Below are 19665 nucleotides of genomic sequence, written 5' to 3'. Positions count from 1 at the left end.
TGCTAATTATTTGTGCCAACCCCTTCACAACCCCATTAACTCATCAAGTCCTCCAACCCTCTAAGGAGGATACTAGATCCTCCCAGTTTGAGGGAGAACAAGCTGGAGAAGTACCGTCACTGGCCTGAGGTCACAGGGCTGGCCAGTGGCAGGGCCAGATTCAAGCCAGGCACACAGCACCTAGACAGATGGGGTCGGGGCGGGCCAGGCACAAGAAGAGCAACTCAGTGAAGCCAGTGAACCACCAGCTCTGAGCCCACTTCTACCCCAGACCTGTCGTCATCCCCTCACCTCATGCAGCGCTAATGCTCAAATTATGAGCTTTGAGCCCATAAGCTTCAGATGTAAAAAAAAAGACTCCACAAAATGGACTACGAATGTGTTTATTGGGGTGTCGTCACAAGGGGAAGGCAGTGAAGCGATGTTGCCTCCTGATCCCCAGTGTGGCCCCATCAAACGACTACCTCTCTTGTATAAATAAGTATAAAGACAGTAGAAAAGGAGCAACCCTCAGCCTGGAAGACCACGCCAGAGCTTTGGCTAAGGGGGAGGGGGCGCCTCTCTTCCCCCAGCCCAGCCTGGTGGGCCAGGAACCCAAAGTTAGGAGCAGGACAGAGGGGCTCCACCCACGCCTCAGGGTGCTGGGGTCTTTTGGTTTGGACCAGGTTGCCATCCCCACCCACCCTGCACCTCAGGCCCAACCAAGCAGGGCATCTTCCCAGCAGAGGCCGGAGAAGGGGCGCTCCCGAGGAAAGTAGCTGGGTCCCGAGCCAGGCCCAAGTCTGCCTGGCGTCTGAAAGCCCTTGCCGTGACCGCAGCCCTCTAGGAGGAAGGAGACAGAAGAGGGCAGGAGGAGGAAGTCCCCAGCTGAGGCTGGTGCCTGAGGGTTGAGATGGTGCTGTCACAGTGGCGGCACGGGATGTGGCTGTGGTTTCGGTCGCCAGGGGGTCAGCAGTTCTCCAGGGAGCAGGGAAGGAGCCCATGGGGCCAGGGGTGGGTAGGACAGGGTGAACCGAGCCCTGCCCAGCGGTGTCAGCCCTCAGGCCCAACCCACAGCGCCACACCCTCAGAGCCTCTGCCAGCCTAGGTGGCCCCCAGATGAAGAGTGGGGGTATAACTGCTGGGTGGGAGGAGAGCTGCTGCGTTTGTTCACTAATGAGGTCTGGCTCTCCCGGCCCCGCCAGCAGCCAGCCCGCAGAGGGAGGGGCCGTGGTTACAGTCACTCATGTGGTGACAGGCCCAAGGTCACGCCTGTACCGTGCAAGCATGTGCACTTCGTTCTTTCAGGGCGCGTGGTTTAGCTGCGGCCTCTGCATCCCCTCCTGGCTGGTCAGGGGCCCAGTCTGGTTGTGACTAACTGCGGGCCCCAGCCAGGTCACACTGCCTCTCCGGTTCTTAACAACCTCCCATCTGGTCAAAGGGTGGGGCGGGCCCTCACCCCTATCTCCAAGGCCCTTCGGATCTTCCATGCTGGTCCTGCATGGTGTGCGATGCAACCTCTCCTATCCCTGGACTTCAGCTCCCCTGTGGCCAACCTCAGGCCCCCTCACATCTCGGGGCCCCTCCAGCCAGATGGGCGCTATCCAATAAATGAACCTGGTTGTGGATGAGCAGGTCAGCTCTGGGCCAGGCCCTGGAGCAGGCAGATCATGTTGTCCAGGCCCCAGAGGTAGCCGTCCTCGCGATTGCCTTCAGCCCAGGGCAGCCTGTGGCTGAGTGTCTGGTGGTCAGGCAGGGCCACGGTCTTGCCGAAGTCAATCATCCAGACCTTGGCCAGGCCGGTGTGGTCGTGCACAAAGAGGAGGGAACTGCCTACCACCTGCAGAGGGAGAGGCAGGAGGTTAAAGGGAGGGGCAGGCATGGCTAAGGTCCCTGCCCCAGCAGACAGCTGAGAGGGTGGCTGATAGCATGGACTTTGGAGTCAGGCTGCCTGGGTTCAAGCCCCAGCTCTGCCACTTACAAGCTGCATGGCCCTGGGGAGGGGACTTTCAACTCTGCTTACCATTTACCTCGAAGACTGCTATGCATGTTATTTATAGGAAGTAATCCACATAAAGCTCTTAAAAGACTTGCCTGTATAAACAAATACAAAATAGGGATTTCCCTGGTGGTCCAGTGGTTAAGAATCCGCGTTGCAATGCAGCAGACAAGGACTTGGGCAACTAAGCCTGAGTGCTGCAACTCAGGCCTGCACACTGCAACTAGAAAGAAGCCAGTGACTAGAGAAGCCTGAGAGCTGTAACTAAGACCTGACAGCTGAAATAAAAAAGTTTTTAATGTAAAACAGTGTTAACTGTTACCCCTTTTCAAACTGGGGTACAAAATCCAATGCCTGCAAGATCCTAAATGGGTCAAAGGAGCCTGGTGGGGACTGAGGGTGTGGATAATGCCTCCTCATGGTAAGGGGCAGCAGCTACTCAGCCCCAGGGAATTGCTACTGGTGACCCGAGGCAAGTGGCTTCCTTTTTTCCAGGCTCAGTTTCCTCATCTGTAGAATGGGGATGACCTCCCTCCTTGGGATCATTGTGGCATTCCATGTTCCACAGCTCACAACCTGCCTTGTGGAGCTGGGCACACCGCCCTAGGGAGATACTGGGCTGTTTTTTTCTTTTTAAATTAGAAATACAGGGCTTCCCTGGTGACTAAGTGGTAAAGAATCTGCCTGCCAATGCAGGAAACATGGGTTCGATCCCAGGTCCAGGAAGATCTCACATGCTGCAGACCAACTAAGCCGGTGCGCCGCAACTATTGAGCCTGTGCCCTAGAGCCCGGGAACTACAACCCCTGAAACACGCGCGCCCTAGAGCCTGTGCTCTGCAACAAGAGAAGCCACCGCAATGAGAAGCCTGCACACCGCAACCAAGGGTAGCCCCCGCTTTCTGCAACTAGAGAAAGCTCGAGCAGCAGCAGTGAAGACCCAGCACAGCCAAAAATAAATAAATAAAACTTTTTTTTTTTTTAAATTAGCAACATAGTCCTTCCTCTTGTCTAACTACAGGTTTGCAAGCCCCTCCCTTTTGCTAGTTGGGTTTCAAACCTCAGTTCTTCCAGAGAACGCAGGTGACGGGGCAGCTGAGCAGGTGGCTGCCAGGAGAGGCACCGCCGCCCAGTTCTGGATGGCTGTTGGCACATGGGGAGGAGCCCAGGACTGCCAAGTCTCCTGTGGTCCAAAGGAAACTAGAAATCCCGATTTTGGTGTGAAGTCTCAGGTTTTAAATCTTGGCAACTTGTTTTTTTTTCAGATTCAGTCACAAGGCAGGTGAAACCAAACACAAGGATAGAGGAGACAGAGTCCCCAAGCCTCCTCTTTGTGCCTCACATTGTGAAGCTCGAAGGCAGTGATGGTGATGAGGGTGACAGTCAGTGATGACATGTGACAGTGAAAACTGGCACACTCTGAGGGTTTCCTGTGGGCTGGGCTTCACCTAAGTTAATCCACTTAACCTTCACTACACCCAGGAGCCAGGTGCTCCTGGTGCCCTGTCCTACGGGTCAGGAGACAGGCCTGCAGAGCCACTGCCCAGGCAGCTGGGGTTCAAACATGGGCCCGCCTGACTCCCAGATGTGGCTCTTTTGGCAGTCAGTGCTAACAGGAAAAAGAGGAGAGAGGGACTTGGAAGAGAGAGATGGAAGAGCGTGGAGATACACCTGGTGACGTCACCACAGACTTCCTGAGACAGCCCCAGAGAGGTGACGGCTTCCAAAGAGATAGACTGTGAAAGGGCGGGAAAGGGGAGGGGGAGAGCTGCCAAAGGAGGAATACAGGGAACAATAACTGTACGTAGCTATGGAGAATTCCCTGGTGATGCAGTGGTTAAGAATCCACATTCCAGATCCCACGTGCAGTGAAGCAACTAAGCCCATGCGTGTGCAACAACGATTGAGCCTGTGCACTAGAGCCCAGGAACTGTAATGACTGAGCCCACATGCCCTAGAGCCCACGCTCCGCAACGAGAGGCCACTGCAGTGAGAAACCCTTGCACCGCAACTAGAGAGTAGCCCCTGCTCTCCACAGCTAGAGTCCCAGTGCAGCCAAAGATAAAAAATAAATAAAATTATCTTCTTCAAAGAGAAAAGAACCTGCCTTCCAATGCAGGGAACTTAGGTTCAATCCATGGTCGGGGAACTAAGATTCCACATGCCACAGAGCAACTAAGCCTGAGCACCACAACAAAGATCTCGCATGCCACAGCTAAGGCCTGATACAGCCAAAAATAAAGAAAAATTATTTTAAGTAATAATTATGGCTACAAAATCATCACAAGAGCTGGGAGCTCTTCTGCACTCTGAACAGCACTCTATATTCGCTCAGGTCCACCTCAGCAGCTCCATAAGGAAGGTACTATTTTCCCTTCCTCTACCACGAAGAAACCAAGGCCCAAGGGGGTAGGCCACATGTCCAGGGTCACATGGCAGGACCAGCCTTCATCCCAAGCTGTCTGCCTGCCGTCCATGCTCCTAACTGTCCCCCTCCCTGAAATTCCTGATGCTGCTTACCCTAAAGAAGCAAACTCCCAAACCTGGGGGAGGGGCCTCTTTTTTTTTTGCCATGCCATAAGGCTTGTGGGATCTTAGTTCCCCGACTAGGGGTTGAACCCAGACTCTGGTCAGTGAGAGTCCTCACCACTGAACTGCCAGGGAATTCCCTCAGGGTCTCCTTTTATAGCTTTGGCAGGTGACTCTGTCAGTGGTTTCTCCTGAGGCCACCTGGACCCAGACACCCCCCGACACACACAGGGCCCTCTGTTCCCATGGCAGCTGGGGCTCGCACCTCGTGGGTCCTGAAGAAAGGGGAGCTTTCCAGAGCTTCACGAAGTTCTTCTAGGCGTGCCACGTACTTTCTCTGGGTGAGAGGGAAGATTTCTTGGTTAGTTCATGGACTTTGTGGGTCCTTACCCACCTTAAGATCTGACTCCATCTCATTCCCCCCAAAGGAGTGGGCAGACCCCAGCCAGGATTGGATAAGAGGAGCCATGGGGAAATGGGAAGGGGACCAGGATTGGAGGCATCAGGATGGCACAGACAAGAGTGTAGCTGGTAGATTACATGAATGCCCACAATTCCTAGCAGCTTTTCCTACCAAGAGGCAGACTCTTTCCCTTATAATCTAGGCTTGATCGTATGAGTTGCTTTGGTCAATAGAACCTTGTAGGAATGAAGGTGGCCATTCTGAGCTCAGTCATTGAGAGACCTTGCTTTTTCACTTGCTCTCTTGGCCTGCTGCTTCCACTGTGAGAACAAGCCCAGGCCAGCCTGCTGGGCGATCAAGCCAGGAGCTGAGACAGTGAGGCAGCCACCAGACATGACAGCAGGGCACTCCTGGACCTGCCAACCCTGACAAGACAGTAAGCAATGCCAGCCCAGTGTCAGCTGAAGCAAACGATGGTTAACATGGGAGGAACAAGGATGTGGCGGTCCTACGCTTCTAAATCTGGGGGCATGGGTGTCCCACTCACCAGGATTGTGTGGTTCCCGTCCACAAAATCCTCCAGCACCTTTGTCACCTGCTCCAGCTTCTGCGTCTTCTTGAAGTTAGTGTTGCAGGTCCCATCGGCTTTCTGTAAGACGAGGGGTGTCATGGCTTTTCCTTCCCACACCCAACACCAAGCAGCCTCAGATACCTCTGGGGGGCAACTACCTGCCTCCAGGCTTACTTGCTGTTCAGGGGAAGCCAGCCCACCTGGTCATACTCAGCCCCAGGTCATACTCCTGAGCAACCAGTCCTTCAGGTCTGACCTTGAACCCCCTGGTTGAACCGGTCTAGCCAAGTGGGCTTTGGAGAGCTTTGGATCTGGCTTTGAATCATGGCTCTGATACTTCCTAACTCGGTGGCCTTGAGCAAGTCACTTCACCTGCCTCAACCTTGATTTCCTCATCTGGAAAATGGGATTGTGTTAATATCCATCTCCTAAAGCTGGTGTAAGAATTAGGAGAGCCTGAGTGTGTAGGATCCATAGCACAGTGCTGGGCACCATTCAATAAAGTGCTCAGTCATGTCTGACTCTTTGCGACCCTGTGGACTGTAGCCTGTCAGGCTCCTCTGTTCATGGAATTTTTCAGGCAAGAATACTGGAGATGCTTTCGAATTGTGGTGCTAGAGAAAACTCTTGAGAGTCCCTTGGACTTCAAGGAGCTCAAACTAGTCAATCCTAAAGGAAATCAACCCTGAATATTCGTTAGGAAGGACTGATACTGAAGCTGAAGGTCCAATACTGTGGCCACCTAAAGTGAAGAGTCAACTCATTGGAAAAGACCCTGATGCTGAGAAAGATTGAGGACAGAAGAAGGGGGCGACAGAGGATGAGATGGTTGGATGGCATCACCAACTCAATGGACATGAGTTTAAGCAAGCTCTGGAAGATGGCGAAGGAGAGGAAAGCCTAGAGTGCTGCAGTCCACAGGGTCACAAAGAGTCGGACATGACTTAGTGACTCAACAACTCTAGGGGATCTTCCCTACCCAAGGATCAAACCTGCGTCTCTTGCATCTCCTGCATTGGCAGGCAGATTCTTTACCACTGGGCCATCTGAGAAGCTCCCATACTACACTTGATCTTAGTCAAAAGGCAGAGAAGCAGTAAAATAAAGGAGACTAATGTTATTTGTTATGTCTGAGAGAGAGGTACAAAGGGCCCCCTGAGTCATCCTGCCAGGCTATGCCAGGTGCCCTGTGGGCAATGGTAACACAGAGGTAACAGCACAGGTGTAATCAGATGAGGGAGGCAGATACTGAATAAGATCATCATAAAGGGAGATAAGATACGGGAGTGTGGGAAGTTAGAAGGAGGTAAAGAGAGGCCCTGAACTAGTAGGACAGAAATCAAGGTGGGCTTCCCAGAGGAAGTGGAATTTGGAAGGAGACTGGGAAATAACTGAGAGTCAGTCAACCAGGGGAAGGGGGAAGAGCAGTCCTGGCACAGGAAACAGCAAGTGCAGAGGGCCTGTGGCAGGAGACAGGAGGACTCTTTCAAAGAAATGAGTACTTCACTGTGCCATCTACTGGGGCTTGTGGCACACCCACAGAGAGCTAATACAGAGGGAAAAGAAAGGAAGGAAAGAAGGAGAGGGGGAGGAAAATCTCTCTCTCTCTGCAATGATAAGGAAAACTCTCCAGGACCATGCCATCTTTTGTAAGAAAGAGGAAAATGTAGGCTGCATTTGTTTGTATATACAGGAAGAAATATAAGTAACTGATCAAGTGGTTCCCCACGAGGAGGTGTGGCATTGGGGGGGTGGGGGCACAGAACAGGAAGGAGAGCAACAGGGTTGGGAGAGAGATTTCCTTTACATTATTTTGACTTTCAAACTGTGGTGGATAGCTATTCACACAATTAGATTTAATTTACCAAAAAAAGAAGAAGAAGAAAAAAGAGAAAACTTTTCTGCATAAGAAGGAAAAAGCCCATCCAGCTGCTGTGTCAGATGATGGATCAGAGTGGGTGGGTCCAGCATCTGGGAGCCCAGGGCAGCTGGGGTAGGAGAAGATGGGGCTGGACTCAGACAGGGCCTTGGGGAGGGGGCAAGAAGGTGGAATCAAGAGACTTTCAGGCAGGTGGGTAAACAAAACTTGGTCTGTGGCAGACATGGCAGGAACAGGGAAGCGGACCTCTCCCAGCCTGTTTTTCCATCCTTTGCAGTCTCCGGCTTGCTCTCCAAATCTGGCATCTTTCCAGTTTTTTCTGACACCCTAGTTGGTTGGTTTTTCTGTTACTCTGTCTCAGACCTAGCTCTTAGCCCTCTGGAAACAGGCCATCAGCTCCTGGGCCTCACCTTGATGCCCTCGATCCGGAAGCCCAGGGTGGAGGTTGAGCTCACGGTCTCCCTCCACTGCATGTAGCGGGGCTTGGTGACCGCACACTGGGCATGCTCCTCGGGGGTGGGGGCCCCGGGGTCCACAGCCACCATCTTCTCATACATGTCCTTCCGGGGCCGGGGCCGTTCTCGCGCCTTCACCAGCTCCTCCTCCAGGTAGGTCCTGGGACACAAAGGTTGTAACAAGGGAAACTATGAAGAACAAAGCTGGAGGACTTTTACTCCCTGATATCAAGGAGTGTTATAAAACTATAGTATGGCACAAGAATAGACAAATAGATCAATGAACTGGGACAGAGTCCACAAACAGACACACAAGTACATTCACCTGATTTATGACAAGGAAGGCACTGCAATTCAATGGGGAAGGAGCAGTCTTTTCAGTCAATGATACTGGGTCAACAGGATATCCATACAGAAAGGGAAAATGAACCTCGATCCCTGCCTCACACCATATATAAAAATTACATCTAGATGGATTGCAGATCTAAATGTGAAAGTTAAAACAAAGCTTGTAGGGGTTTCCCTGGTACCTCAGTGGTAAAGAATCTGTCTGCCAATGCAGGAGACACAGGTTTGATCCCTGGTCCAGGAAGATCCCACATGCCACAGAGCAACTAAGCCCATATGCCACAACTATTGAACCTGTGCTCTAGAGCCCAGGAACCATAACTGCTACTGAGCCTGCACACCCTAGAGCGCATGCTCTGCAACAAAGAGAAGCCACTGCAATGGGAAGCCTGTGCACCACAACTGGAGAGTAGCCCCTACTCGCTGCAACTAGAGAAAAGCCCTCATGGCAACAAAGACCCAGCACAGTCAAAAATAAGTAAATAATTAAAAAAAAAAAAAAAACCTGTAGAAGAAAACACAAGAGATCATTGTGATCTTAAAGTAGGCAGATTTCTTTAAAAGCTACTAACCATAATGAAATAAATTGATAAACTGTACTACATTAAAAGTACTTCTGTTTATCAAAAGACATGATGAGAGTGAAATGGGAGACCTGGAGAGAGACAGAATGGTGTGTGTGTGTGTGTGTGTGTGTGTGTTTGTATCTCCAGCAAGGGACGTGTATCCAAAATATATAAAGAATTACAAATCTTTATAACAATAAGACAGTCCAGTCAAAAAATGAGCAAAACGAAATAGTAAAATGGGCAGTTTTCAAAAGAGGATATCCAAATGGCTAATCAATGCTTAATTTCTTTGGTCATCAGAGAAATAGAAATTAAAACAATAAAGAGATACCCACCAAGATAGCTAAAAGTAGTAAAACAGGTAATACAAAGCATTGACAAGATAGAACAACTGGAACTCTCATACACTGCTGCTGGGGAAGGATGCTAGTACAACCACTTTGAAGATTGGCTTAGACTTCCCTGGTGGTCCAGTGGATAAGATTCTGTGCTCCCAGTGCTGGGGGCCCAGTTTGATCCCTGGTTAGGGAACTAAATCCCACATGCCACAACTAAAGATCCCACATGCCACAAGCTGGACCTGGTACAGCGAAATAAATAATTAAGTATTGTTTAAAAAGAAGAAGATCGGTTTGGTGCTATTCTCAAAAACGTCCACTCAACCCTTTGCCTCTGCCCCATGGCTGCCCCTGAACCTACCTGCTGCCCATCTTGCAGTCCATGATGGAGGGGTTCTCAAAGTCTGCCAGGAGATCTTCCATCTGGTTAAAGGTCTGGCCATCCCGCTGCACTACGCCATAGTAGGCTGGCACAAAAGGCCGCAGGGGGTCACGCATCAGCTGCTCCAGGCTGCGCTGCTCATACTGACAGAAACGCTTCAGAATCCAACCATCTTCTCCTGCCTGAAAGTTCCCTGTGAGCAGCCATCAACAAGAGGGTCAGAAACTGAATAAGCCACTTCCCCGTGTGTCTCAGATCCTGGCCACCATCATCTTGCCTGACCCATCTGCAATACTTTCCCTCCCTGCAGCTCTCAAAATCTTGGCCAGGGGAATGTATTTGAATCAATTCTAATGAGGTGGATGAACCTAGAGCCTATTATATTGAAGTAAGTCAGAAAGAGAAGTATAAATATTGTATACTGATGCATGCATATGGAATCTAAAAAGATGGATTTATTTTCAGGAAGGCAATGGAGAAACAGACATAGAGAATGGACCTATGGACATGGGGGGAGGGGAGAGGGTGAGATGTATCCAGAGAGTAACATGGAAACTTACAATACCATATGTAAATGAGAATAGCCAGTTCCCATAGCCAATGGGAATTTGCTGTAGGATTCAGGGAACTCAAACAGGTGCTCTGTGACAATCTAAAAGGGTGGAATGGGTAGGGAGATGGGAGTTTTGGGAGGGAGGGGACATGGGTGTACCTATGGCTGATTCTTGTTAATGTTTGACAGAAAACCACAAAATATGGTAAAGCAATTATCCTTCAATTAAAAAAAAAATTTGGCCAGAGTTGGTGAAGGAAGGGCCTAGTTCTGCATTTTTGTTTAAACAGAGTCAGATTCCCAGCACACTATGTTCTCATTTGTTTTGTAATTTTGGATTATGAGCTCACGATCAGCAGTGAGAACTTTTGTGACAGCTGAGTCAAGAGCATGACTCTCCAGAGCAGATATGCATTTGCTTCAGCCTGGAGTCCCAGAGCACTAACAAAACGGACCTTGTTAATTCACAAATCTGGCATTTCCTGGGCCGTGCAGATAGTGTAGATTAGAATGACAGATAGTATTTTCAGATTATATTTTCCAAAATGTCTGTAACAGTAATCACGAACCCTTCTCCTGGGGCATTTGTTTTGTTTTCATCATATATATATGATGACTAAAGAGTAGCTCATGTCCACACGCTCTTCTAGAATTTTGCCACTCCAATCAAGAAGTGGAATCTAATTCTTTAATTCTTTTCCCCTTGATTCTGACAGAATCTTGCTTCTTATGGCAGAAGCAACACTGACTTCAGAGTCTGAGACACAGCCTCTACTTTGTTATCACAGACCCTTGCCTTTCCGTCCTGAGCTACCAAGTAAGAAATGTGACTGCTGAGGCCACCATACTGTGAAGAAGCCCAAGCAGCCACACTGAGAAGTCACACATGGGCTTTCCAGCTGGCAGCCCCAGCGGAGAACCAGCCAACAGCCAGCATCAACTGCCTGGTGTGTGAATGAATGAATCTCCAAAGGTTTCCAGCCTGCAGCCTTCGACTGTCCTAGCTGAATTTCCAGGTATCATGACGCAGCAATAAGCCATCCTGGCTATGCTCTGTCTGAATTCCTGACCCAAAACTTATGAGTGTAATAATATGGTTGTTCTATTCCACTAAGTTGTTTTTTTTTTTTTTAACCACTAAGTTTTGAATGTTCTGTTTTCCGTTTTTTTTAACTCAGCAATAGTAACTAGGATACATACAGAGGCAGGCCTGTGTTGACAGTTTTGGGGTGGGGGGCGGGGGGACTTTGCCTTTCTCTGACTCAGATCTCAGGATGAACAGGAAGATAAGTTCCCTTCCCTTTGCTCATAGGAACAATTTGTCTAGTCTAGCCCACTGCCAGTTTTTGTAAAAAGGAAAAAAAAAAGCTTTATTGGAACACATTATCTATGTCTGCTTATATGTTGCAAAAACAGAGTTGAGTACTTTATATTTATTATCTGGCCCTTGACCAAAAATGCTAAATGCTTGGCCTCATGCTACTATGTGCTTAAGACACCATGCTAGGTCCTGGGGGGGAAAAAACATTAAAGCTGTTGTTTGTTGTTGTTTAGCCACTAAATTGAGTCCAACTCTTTTCGACCCCATGGACTGTAGCCTGCCAGGCTCCTCTGTCCATGGGATTTCCCAGGCAAGAATACTGAAATGGCTTGCTATTTCCTTCTCCAAAGGATCTTTCCCACCCAGGAATCGAATCCCCATCTTTTGCATCAGCAGGCAGGTTCCTTACCACTGAGCCAACAGGGAAGCCCCATAGCTGTTGTTTCCTGGGGGCCTACTCTGCTCCAGACACAGGATGGGGACGGGGACTGGTAGCTGCCATTTAGGAGGGGTAGGGCCCCAGTGAGGGAAAGTAACTTGCCCAGGGCCATCCACAAATAAAGAGCAGAACTCGGATTCAAGCTCAGGCCCCTCTGTCTCCATGGTCAAAGGTTTGCCCCCCACCACCCTGACACCATTCTAACAGGACACAGCCCTCCACCCTGAGGTACGAATAGCCCGGCCCAGCCTAAGCATGCGCCGCAACAGCTCCAGGAGCTGGAGACTGCCACTTAGCCCATTTTACAGATGGGGGACCTAAAGTACAAAGAGTGGTTCCTTCCCCACCCCCAGGCATCTCTGCCCAGCTCGGGCTGCCCCCCAGCCACCCTTCTCCCCACCCGCTCTCACCAGAGTGTCCAGACAGCTGGACCCAAGGGTAGTGTTTTCGGAAGGAGACCACAAAGGGCGAATACTTCAGAACTGTCTTCAGCTTCTTCCACGGCTTGTTCTATGTAGGGCAGAGAGGGTGGGGTCAGGGTTGAGGCCAGGAAGGGAGGGTGAGGCGAGTGCCCTGAGAGGGAACCAAGGGGCAAGCCTGGGGTCTTTCCAAGTGCCATTGGGGCTTCCTGGGATTGCTGGGCTTAAGCTCATTGGGGTGAGCAAAGCTCACTTACTTTAGTAATCATGAGCACCCTCCAAAGCCTCAGCAAAGGTGAGAAGAGTCCCTTTCCATTTATCTCAGTGTCATCACTTTTTTTTTTGGCTGCACAGCATAAGGGATCTCCCCCAGTCAGGGATCGAACCCTATATCGGGAGCACAGAGTCTTAACCACTGGACCACCAGGGAAGTCCCTCAGTGTGATCACTTTGTATATGTGTCTCTCTGTCCTTCTCAATGAAGTAAAGATAGGCTAGGTTTTGTAGTCACCAGCGCACTCCACATCTTTCCACGACATACATACACCAAAAATGGGGAAGCCTGCTGTTCCTGAATGAAGTCAGATCTTCCAGGGAAAATGACAAAGGAGTTGATGGATAGAGGCGGAACAACAGACAGAGAGAAATAGAGACGGGGGCAAAGTGATGACCAGGACAAAGACAGAGACTGTGGTGGCCGTAACAGCTGCTCACCAAAGACCTCAGGCCTGTCTCCCTGCCAGGAATACCCCTGCCCTCTCGAACTTGGCTTTGGCCAATGAAATGTGAGTGGAAGTGCCACTTTTAGGTGGAGTCTTAAAGCCCGTGAGTGACTCCAATGTTTGCTTTCCTATTAAAGAAGGGGGGGGGGGGGTGCGCAGGGCACTGTGGCAAGAGAAACAGCAGCTGAGTGAAGACAGCATGGAGCAGGGGCCCCTCGCCTCACCCATCACTGCTGAGGGCCCATGTTCAATCCCTGCTCAGGGAACTAAGATCGCACAGGCAGCACAGCCTAAAGAGAAGAAAAATCCTTCATTGCTCCAAGTCACTAAGTTTGGGCGCTGTTTGTTACTTCAGCAATCCTGACCTCTTCCCACTGACACAGAGTTACTAGAAGAGAAAGAAACAGAGAAACAGAATGGGAGACAGGGTAATGACAGAGAAAGAAAACGAAACATAGATGCAGAGAAAAGGTGGCAGCAAATAAAACAGAGAAGCCAACAGAAAACAAGGATTCAGTTGTATCCTGTTGACTCAACCAAGAGCATCTGCACACACACACCCATGTGCGTACACACACACACACGTGCATGCACACATGCGTGCTAAGTCGCTTCAGTCCTGCGACTCTGTGTGACTCTGTAGACTGTAGCCCACCAGGCTCCTCTGTCCATGAGATTTCCCAGGCAAGAATACTGGAGCGGGTTGCCATGCCCTCCAGGGGATCTTCCTGACCCAGGAACCAAACTTGAATCTCTTACGTCTCCTGCATTGGCAGATGGGTTCTTTACCACTAGTGTGCATGCACACACACACACAAATACCTTCTCTGCTCCAAGCACATACCAAACTCTTAGCAAGGATTGGGAAAATGAGTTGTGTCCGGAGAAAAAAACCTACATGGCTCATCTCCCTCCACTGAGGATCAAAGTCATGTTATCTCCTATACCCTGAAAACCCCGTTACCTAGCAGACATCTAATGGATGGTGGGAAGGTCAAACACAGACCAGGGAGTTGGACTGCAGGACTCAGGGAAGGTTCTTCCCTCCCCTCTCCAGCTGCCAGCCATGGAGAGGAGGTGATGAATGAAGGTTCATATTTACTAAGCACCTGGAACATTCCAGGCACAATGACAAAGGCTCAGTGTGGCATAACCCACCTAATCCTAAAAACACCATCCCAGGAGGATTGTTGACTGTATTACAGGGGTGGAAACAGACTCAGAGGGGTGAAGTCACCTGCCTAAATCACACAGTGTAGTGTTGGGGTTCCATCTCTGGTTTGCCTCCACTGCCCTGGGGTTATCCACCACAGCCCTGCCAGATTACAAGCCTTGACTGAGCAGAACTGAGGTTGCCATGGTTACAAGCATGTCCCCAGTCATGGCCTGACACAGAATAAGTGCTCCAAAAATATAGTTTGGGTTGAAGGAAGTTGACTGAGAATGTGTTTTTCTTTCTTTCTTTTAATCATAAGCAGATTCAGTATCTTCTTTATCTCTTTTTTCTTAGATCTGATGGTTAATCTGGGCTGTCTCAGATTTCATCATGCCCTCAGCTCACATGTCCCCCGCTCCCCACCGCCCCAGTCCAGGAAGCCCTCTCTGATACCCTAGGTCTGGCCAGTCACCTTCTCTGGACTCCCACAACCCGGTGGGCTTCCCCCATCCCAGCCCTGACCCCTCCGAGCTGTTACTGCCTGTGATGGGTCTGTCTCCTCCCAGTGACCTGGGAGCTCCATGCAGGCAGGATCTGGGTCACTGCTGTGTTCCCGGCAAAGCCAACATGGAGCCAAACACATAGCAGGGACTCGGGGACTGTCTGTTGCCTGATTAGGAGGATGCACGTGAGAAGGAAGGAAGAGGGGAGGAAAGGAAGAAAGTAGCTGGGTCTTTAAGGTCAGATGGGATTTCAAAACGAAGGGGGCAGGAAGTGAGGGGTATTCTGGGCGGTGGGAATGGCTTGAGCAACAATCGGAGGCAGGATGGCAGCAGTGTGTTCGGGGAACAGCACGTACTTAGGCTCCGTTGCAACAGCAGAAGGGGTCAGGAGGGGAGAAGGGAAGCTGAACAGAGGAAGGAGCCTGGAGACAGGAAGCTCTGAACTCAGGACCAAACTCCTGGTCGCTATCAGGAAAGCCCTGGGGAACCATGGAAGACTCTGGAGCTGGGCACCTTCAAATATTAGTCACAGCTGGGCCCTGGAGACAGATTCTAGAGGATGAGGAAACACTGAAGACAGAAAGGCTCAGAGGAAGGCAGATGAGGAGGGATGGATCCACACATTATAGGGGTGAAAATGCCTGGGTTTTCAACTCAGTCAGAACTGAGTTAGAATCTAGGCTCCGACTGGACAAGGCCAACTCTAAGCAAGTGATCTCTCCTCTCTAGGCCTTAGTGTCTCCTCTGTAAAATGGAGATAATAATCCCAAACTTACAGTGCTGTTATAAAGATTCAACAAGTTAATACATACACAGCACTTAGAAAAAGTGCCTAGCGTTCAGTAAAAGTTGGAATCGGTGTCTTCCAAGGTCTGTGACTTTGGATGAGTCTCTGCTTCAGTCTCCTCATCTGTAAAATGGAGATAATAGAATCTACCTCATAGGGCTGCTGGGAAGTTTAAATGAGTTGATACAAGCAAAGAGTTCAGCACAGGGACTTCCCTGGCGGACCAGTGGTTTGGACTCTGCACTCCCAATGCAAGGGGAGCAGGTTTGATCCCTGATTGAGGAGCTTAAATCCCTTGTGCAGCAAGCTGCAACCAAAAAATAAATAAATCAACAAAAGAGCCTGGCACAGGGCTTGGCATAAGTGAGTGAGAGCTGTTGCTTTTCTTTTTTTTTTTTTGAGAGAGTTTTTTTTTTTTTTTTTCCTTCATTCACTCCAGCTCAGCTGCTCTGAGATGCCAAGGAGGTGAGGGAATAGGGAGAGGGAACAGCAACAACAGAGCCCCAGAGGGTCAGTGCAGGCAGGCTGGGGCAGGTCTATCTGTTACACCTGCGGCCACATGTGTGAGCATGTTCAGAGAGCAAAGCATGTGGGGTGAGTGGGGCTCAGGGCAGACTCCAGCCAGGGGCCCCAGGACAATGGGAGGGTCCAGCAGACTGACCCATGGAAGGCTCTCATACCTACACTGACCCTCCCTCCCTGAACCTGCCCTGCCAGCCCTCCTGATTCACCAGCAGAGAACCACACCCAAGCTGAGGATAGAGGATGTAAACAAGAGATTGCAGGAGCACCCTAGGGATCTGGGGGTAATGCAGTGGGGAGATGGGAGAGTCCTTGGCTGGGGTCCCTTAGCGTTTGGGGTTCACATAGCCCTTTGAGAATGATAAAAAAAAAAAAATACTGGGTGCTTGCTCCCTACAGAAGTGAATGAGCTTAGGGGTGTTGAAGGCTGATGATCCCTTAAGGCAACTACGGGCCCCAGACTAAGCAGAGTGGGGTAGAAAGTGCACCCTTTCTGTCTCCCTAAACTAGTATGCTTTAAAGTCTGGGCTGGGGGGGCGGTCACAGACTGAAGTCTATGACCCTTGCTGCAAAAGCATGTGTATATACTCACAGGACTCACGCAACTTTTAGGGGTTCCTGGGTGCCATGAAGTTGGCCAGCAGCCATCCATTTTAGACCCCAGGACTGGAGGCGGGGGAAAGGAGAGAATGAAGAGGGCGCCTGGAGAGCTAGGAACCCTGCTGTCAGAGGGAAGAGGTTGGTGGATGGAAGAGGTTCCTGGACATAAAACTGCTGGTGGAGTTCTAGAGAAACTTCTCAAAGGAAAGGCGGGGGTGGGACAGTTGGGGGGTGGGCTATGGGGTCTGTGGGGGTCTGGCTCAAGGGTGCGATGGGTCCCACTCACCCCAGACCTGTCCTCGGGGTCGCTGGCACCTCCGCCCCCAGCCACCACGTCATCCTCAGACTCGTCGAAAGAGGAGGCAGAGGAGAAGCCACCACTGCCCGCCTCAAGCTGGGAGGGGGGTCCCCCTGGTCGAGCCTCAGGCTCAGGGGTCTCCGGAGTGATAATGAGGCGGGGCACAGGGGTCAGGGTGCTACCCTCCAGGTGAGAGTAGAGGTGAGTCACCAACTCCCTGTGTTCTGGTTCCTCTAATGAGTCATCTTGGTTGGGCTCCCCCAAAAGGCAGTCTGTCCTAGGCTCCGTCTGGGGTCCGTCAGTGCCGGGCTGTGACCACAATCCATCGGTATCTTGTGTTGGGAAACCACCGGGGTCAAGCTGCTTCCAGGCTGTTTCAGTGTCCTGTTGTATCTGGGAGCCATCAGTGTGTAGCTCCGTCCAGGAGTCTTTGGTACCTTTTTGCGTCCTGGAGCCCTCGGTAAACGGTTGTTTCCAAGAGCTGTCAGCACTCCGCTCTGTTGAGAGAGGGACCCCCTCTGGCTGGGTCCGGACGCTTGACCTGTTCTGGGTGCAGAGGTTATCGGCCCTGGGCTTGGCCCTCTCTGACTGGGTCTGTGACCCATATATTTCTAGTTCTGTCCAGGGCCCGTCAACCCCTGGCTGTGCCCAGAGGTTAGCCCTCTGGGGCTGAGACTGGAGGTCAGTCCTGTGTGGATCAGCCCAAAAGCCATCTGTCCCAGTCTCTGTCCAGTCACCGGCTGTCTCCAGCTCTGACCAGTGGCTGCTCTCTCCTAGATGTGTCCTGAGAATGGACTTGCCTGGCTCCGTCGTTGGGTTGGGCCGCTCCGTCTCCGCTCCGAGGCCAGCTGCTTCAGGCTCAGCCCGTCCGTCGGACCCCGGCTCAAGCCCGAGGCTGGACCTCTCGGGCTCGGTGTGGCGGTTGGACTCCTCGGTTCGGGCCCGGGGCCCGCCCCCTTCCGGCCGCCCCACCGGACCCCCAGCTCCGGGCCCAGGTCGTTGCTGCCCTGGCTGCCGCCGCCGCCCCCCTCGCGGCGCCGCCAGTCCCATGCGGGCTGCCGCCGGCAGCGCCTGGGCCTCCGCCTCGCTCAGGCTTCCCCGGCACGGGCAGCGCCTCATGCCCGTTCGCAAGGTTCGGGCTTCGACCGGGCCCAGCCCCTCCTGTCCCTTTAAATCCCGCGAGGGGTGTGGCTGGGGAGCCCCAATTCGCGGGTTCCGGCCCTCGGAGCTCCAGCCCGCCCAGCCACGGAGGGGTTAACCGATACTCCCTCCTCCATCCCGGGGAAAGCCCCGAAGCCCCGCCTCACCGGACGTGATGTAAGGGACGGGCCTTATCTGGCTCCTCCCACCTCCTTTGGCTGGGTGGACTGTGAATCCCTGACAGGTCGTGTTTGTGGCGCTGGTGTCTTGATCGCGGACGAGTAGACCCCTCGATACACCCTCGCAACTAGTCCAAACTCGCCACACCCTCGACTGGCTAGTTTAGTCTCCCTGTAACCCCTTGCGACGAGTCCAGCAGCCCCTTCATTCTTCACTCAGCGCCGGGAAGGACTTTCAGAGACCTGGGAATTCTATTTGCGTCAGTTGAGACCCGCCTCTGCTAGTTCCTAGCCGCGTCCCCAAGAAGGAGTGACTTCCACTCCCAACCCCTTGTCTGAGCCCCAAACTCAGTTTTCTCATCTGTAAAATGAGGATACGTTACTTTATTGTTTGGAAAAAGGTGTGTTCAGTGTCACAGGAGCCAATTACTTTTACCAACTGGGAAATTGTGGCCCAGAGCAGTGGAAGAAATTGAAGGCCAAATTCTGGTTCCAACACTAACTTCCAGGATGACCTCTCCCAACAGACTTGTCTCTTCTGAGCCTCAGTTTCCCCATCTGTAAAAAGGGTTGTTATGGGGATTTTATTATTTACTTAAAATAACACATTTGTGTACTTGTTTTGTCCCAGGAGCTGCACTTATCATTATATATAATGATATATATATCCCAAAAATCTTAAAAAGTGGGATCATCGTCATCCCCGTTGCACCATCAAGGAAACAGAGGCACAGAAAGGCAAAGCACTGGACCACCAGCGAATTCTCATACATCTGAGAATTCGCTGGTGGTCCAGTGGCCAAGACTCTGCCTTCCCAATTTAGGGGACTCAGGCTTGATCCCTGGTCAGGGAACTAGATCCCACATGCCACAACTAATGAGTTCACGTGATGCAAAGAAGTTGGAAGATCCTGTGTGCTGCAACTAAGATCCTGTGCAGCCAAAGAGGTAAAATAAATTTTTAAAGGATCATACATATAAATTGTATAGATTTGAACCTTCAGTTCAGTCACTCAGTCGTGTCCAACTCTTGAGTGACTCATGAGTGATTCCTTGTAGCACACCTGAGCTGGCTCTGTTTACCTCCAGACCTCATCTTATCCTTTTTGCCTCATTCACTCTGCCACTAACCTCTTTCCTATTTTTCTTCCATGGCAGGGACTTTGAACTGGTTGTTCCCTCTGCCTGAAACATTCTTCCCTCAGCTATTTCAATAGTTCCTTCCCTCACCTCCTTCAGATTTTTACTCAAATGAAGTCTGCTCAATGAGGCCTTTCCTGACTGTCCTATTTATTTATTTTTGGTCCACACCAAGTGGCATGTGGGATCTTAGATAGCAACCAGGGATCAAAAAACGAGCGCCCCCTGCAGTGGAAGTGAGGAGTCTTAACCATTGGACCAGCAGAGAAGTTCCCTGAACCACCCTATTTAAACACACAGTCTTCCCTCCTCTCCCTGCCCTTCCCAGGTTTATTTTTCTCTTTAACAAGTGTCACCTAATTACATATACTCATTTATTTATTTATTACATATATTTATTTATTGTGCCCCTCACCAGAAGCCAGTACCAAGAAG

General features: G+C 51.0%; 1 protein-coding gene across 1 annotated transcript; it reads right to left on the bottom strand.

Annotated features, from left to right (window-relative positions):
* Window positions 1-367: 367 nt before the first annotated feature.
* Window positions 368-18408, bottom strand: ITPKC (inositol-trisphosphate 3-kinase C). Its single transcript, XM_006052045.4, has 7 exons — window positions 16760-18408; window positions 12175-12274; window positions 9431-9644; window positions 7770-7974; window positions 5457-5558; window positions 4772-4843; window positions 368-1819 (listed from the first exon to the last, which is right to left on the bottom strand). The coding sequence occupies exons 1-7, from the start codon at window positions 17888-17890 to the stop codon at window positions 1616-1618; spliced, it is 2028 nt and encodes a 675-aa protein (XP_006052107.1). The 5' UTR covers window positions 17891-18408; the 3' UTR covers window positions 368-1615.
* Window positions 18409-19665: the final 1257 nt, after the last annotated feature.

The sequence above is a fragment of the Bubalus bubalis genome, chromosome 18 (assembly GCF_019923935.1).
Source record: "Bubalus bubalis isolate 160015118507 breed Murrah chromosome 18, NDDB_SH_1, whole genome shotgun sequence".
NCBI lineage: Eukaryota > Metazoa > Chordata > Mammalia > Artiodactyla > Bovidae > Bubalus > Bubalus bubalis.
This window is presented reverse-complemented; position numbering and strand designations above follow the sequence as displayed.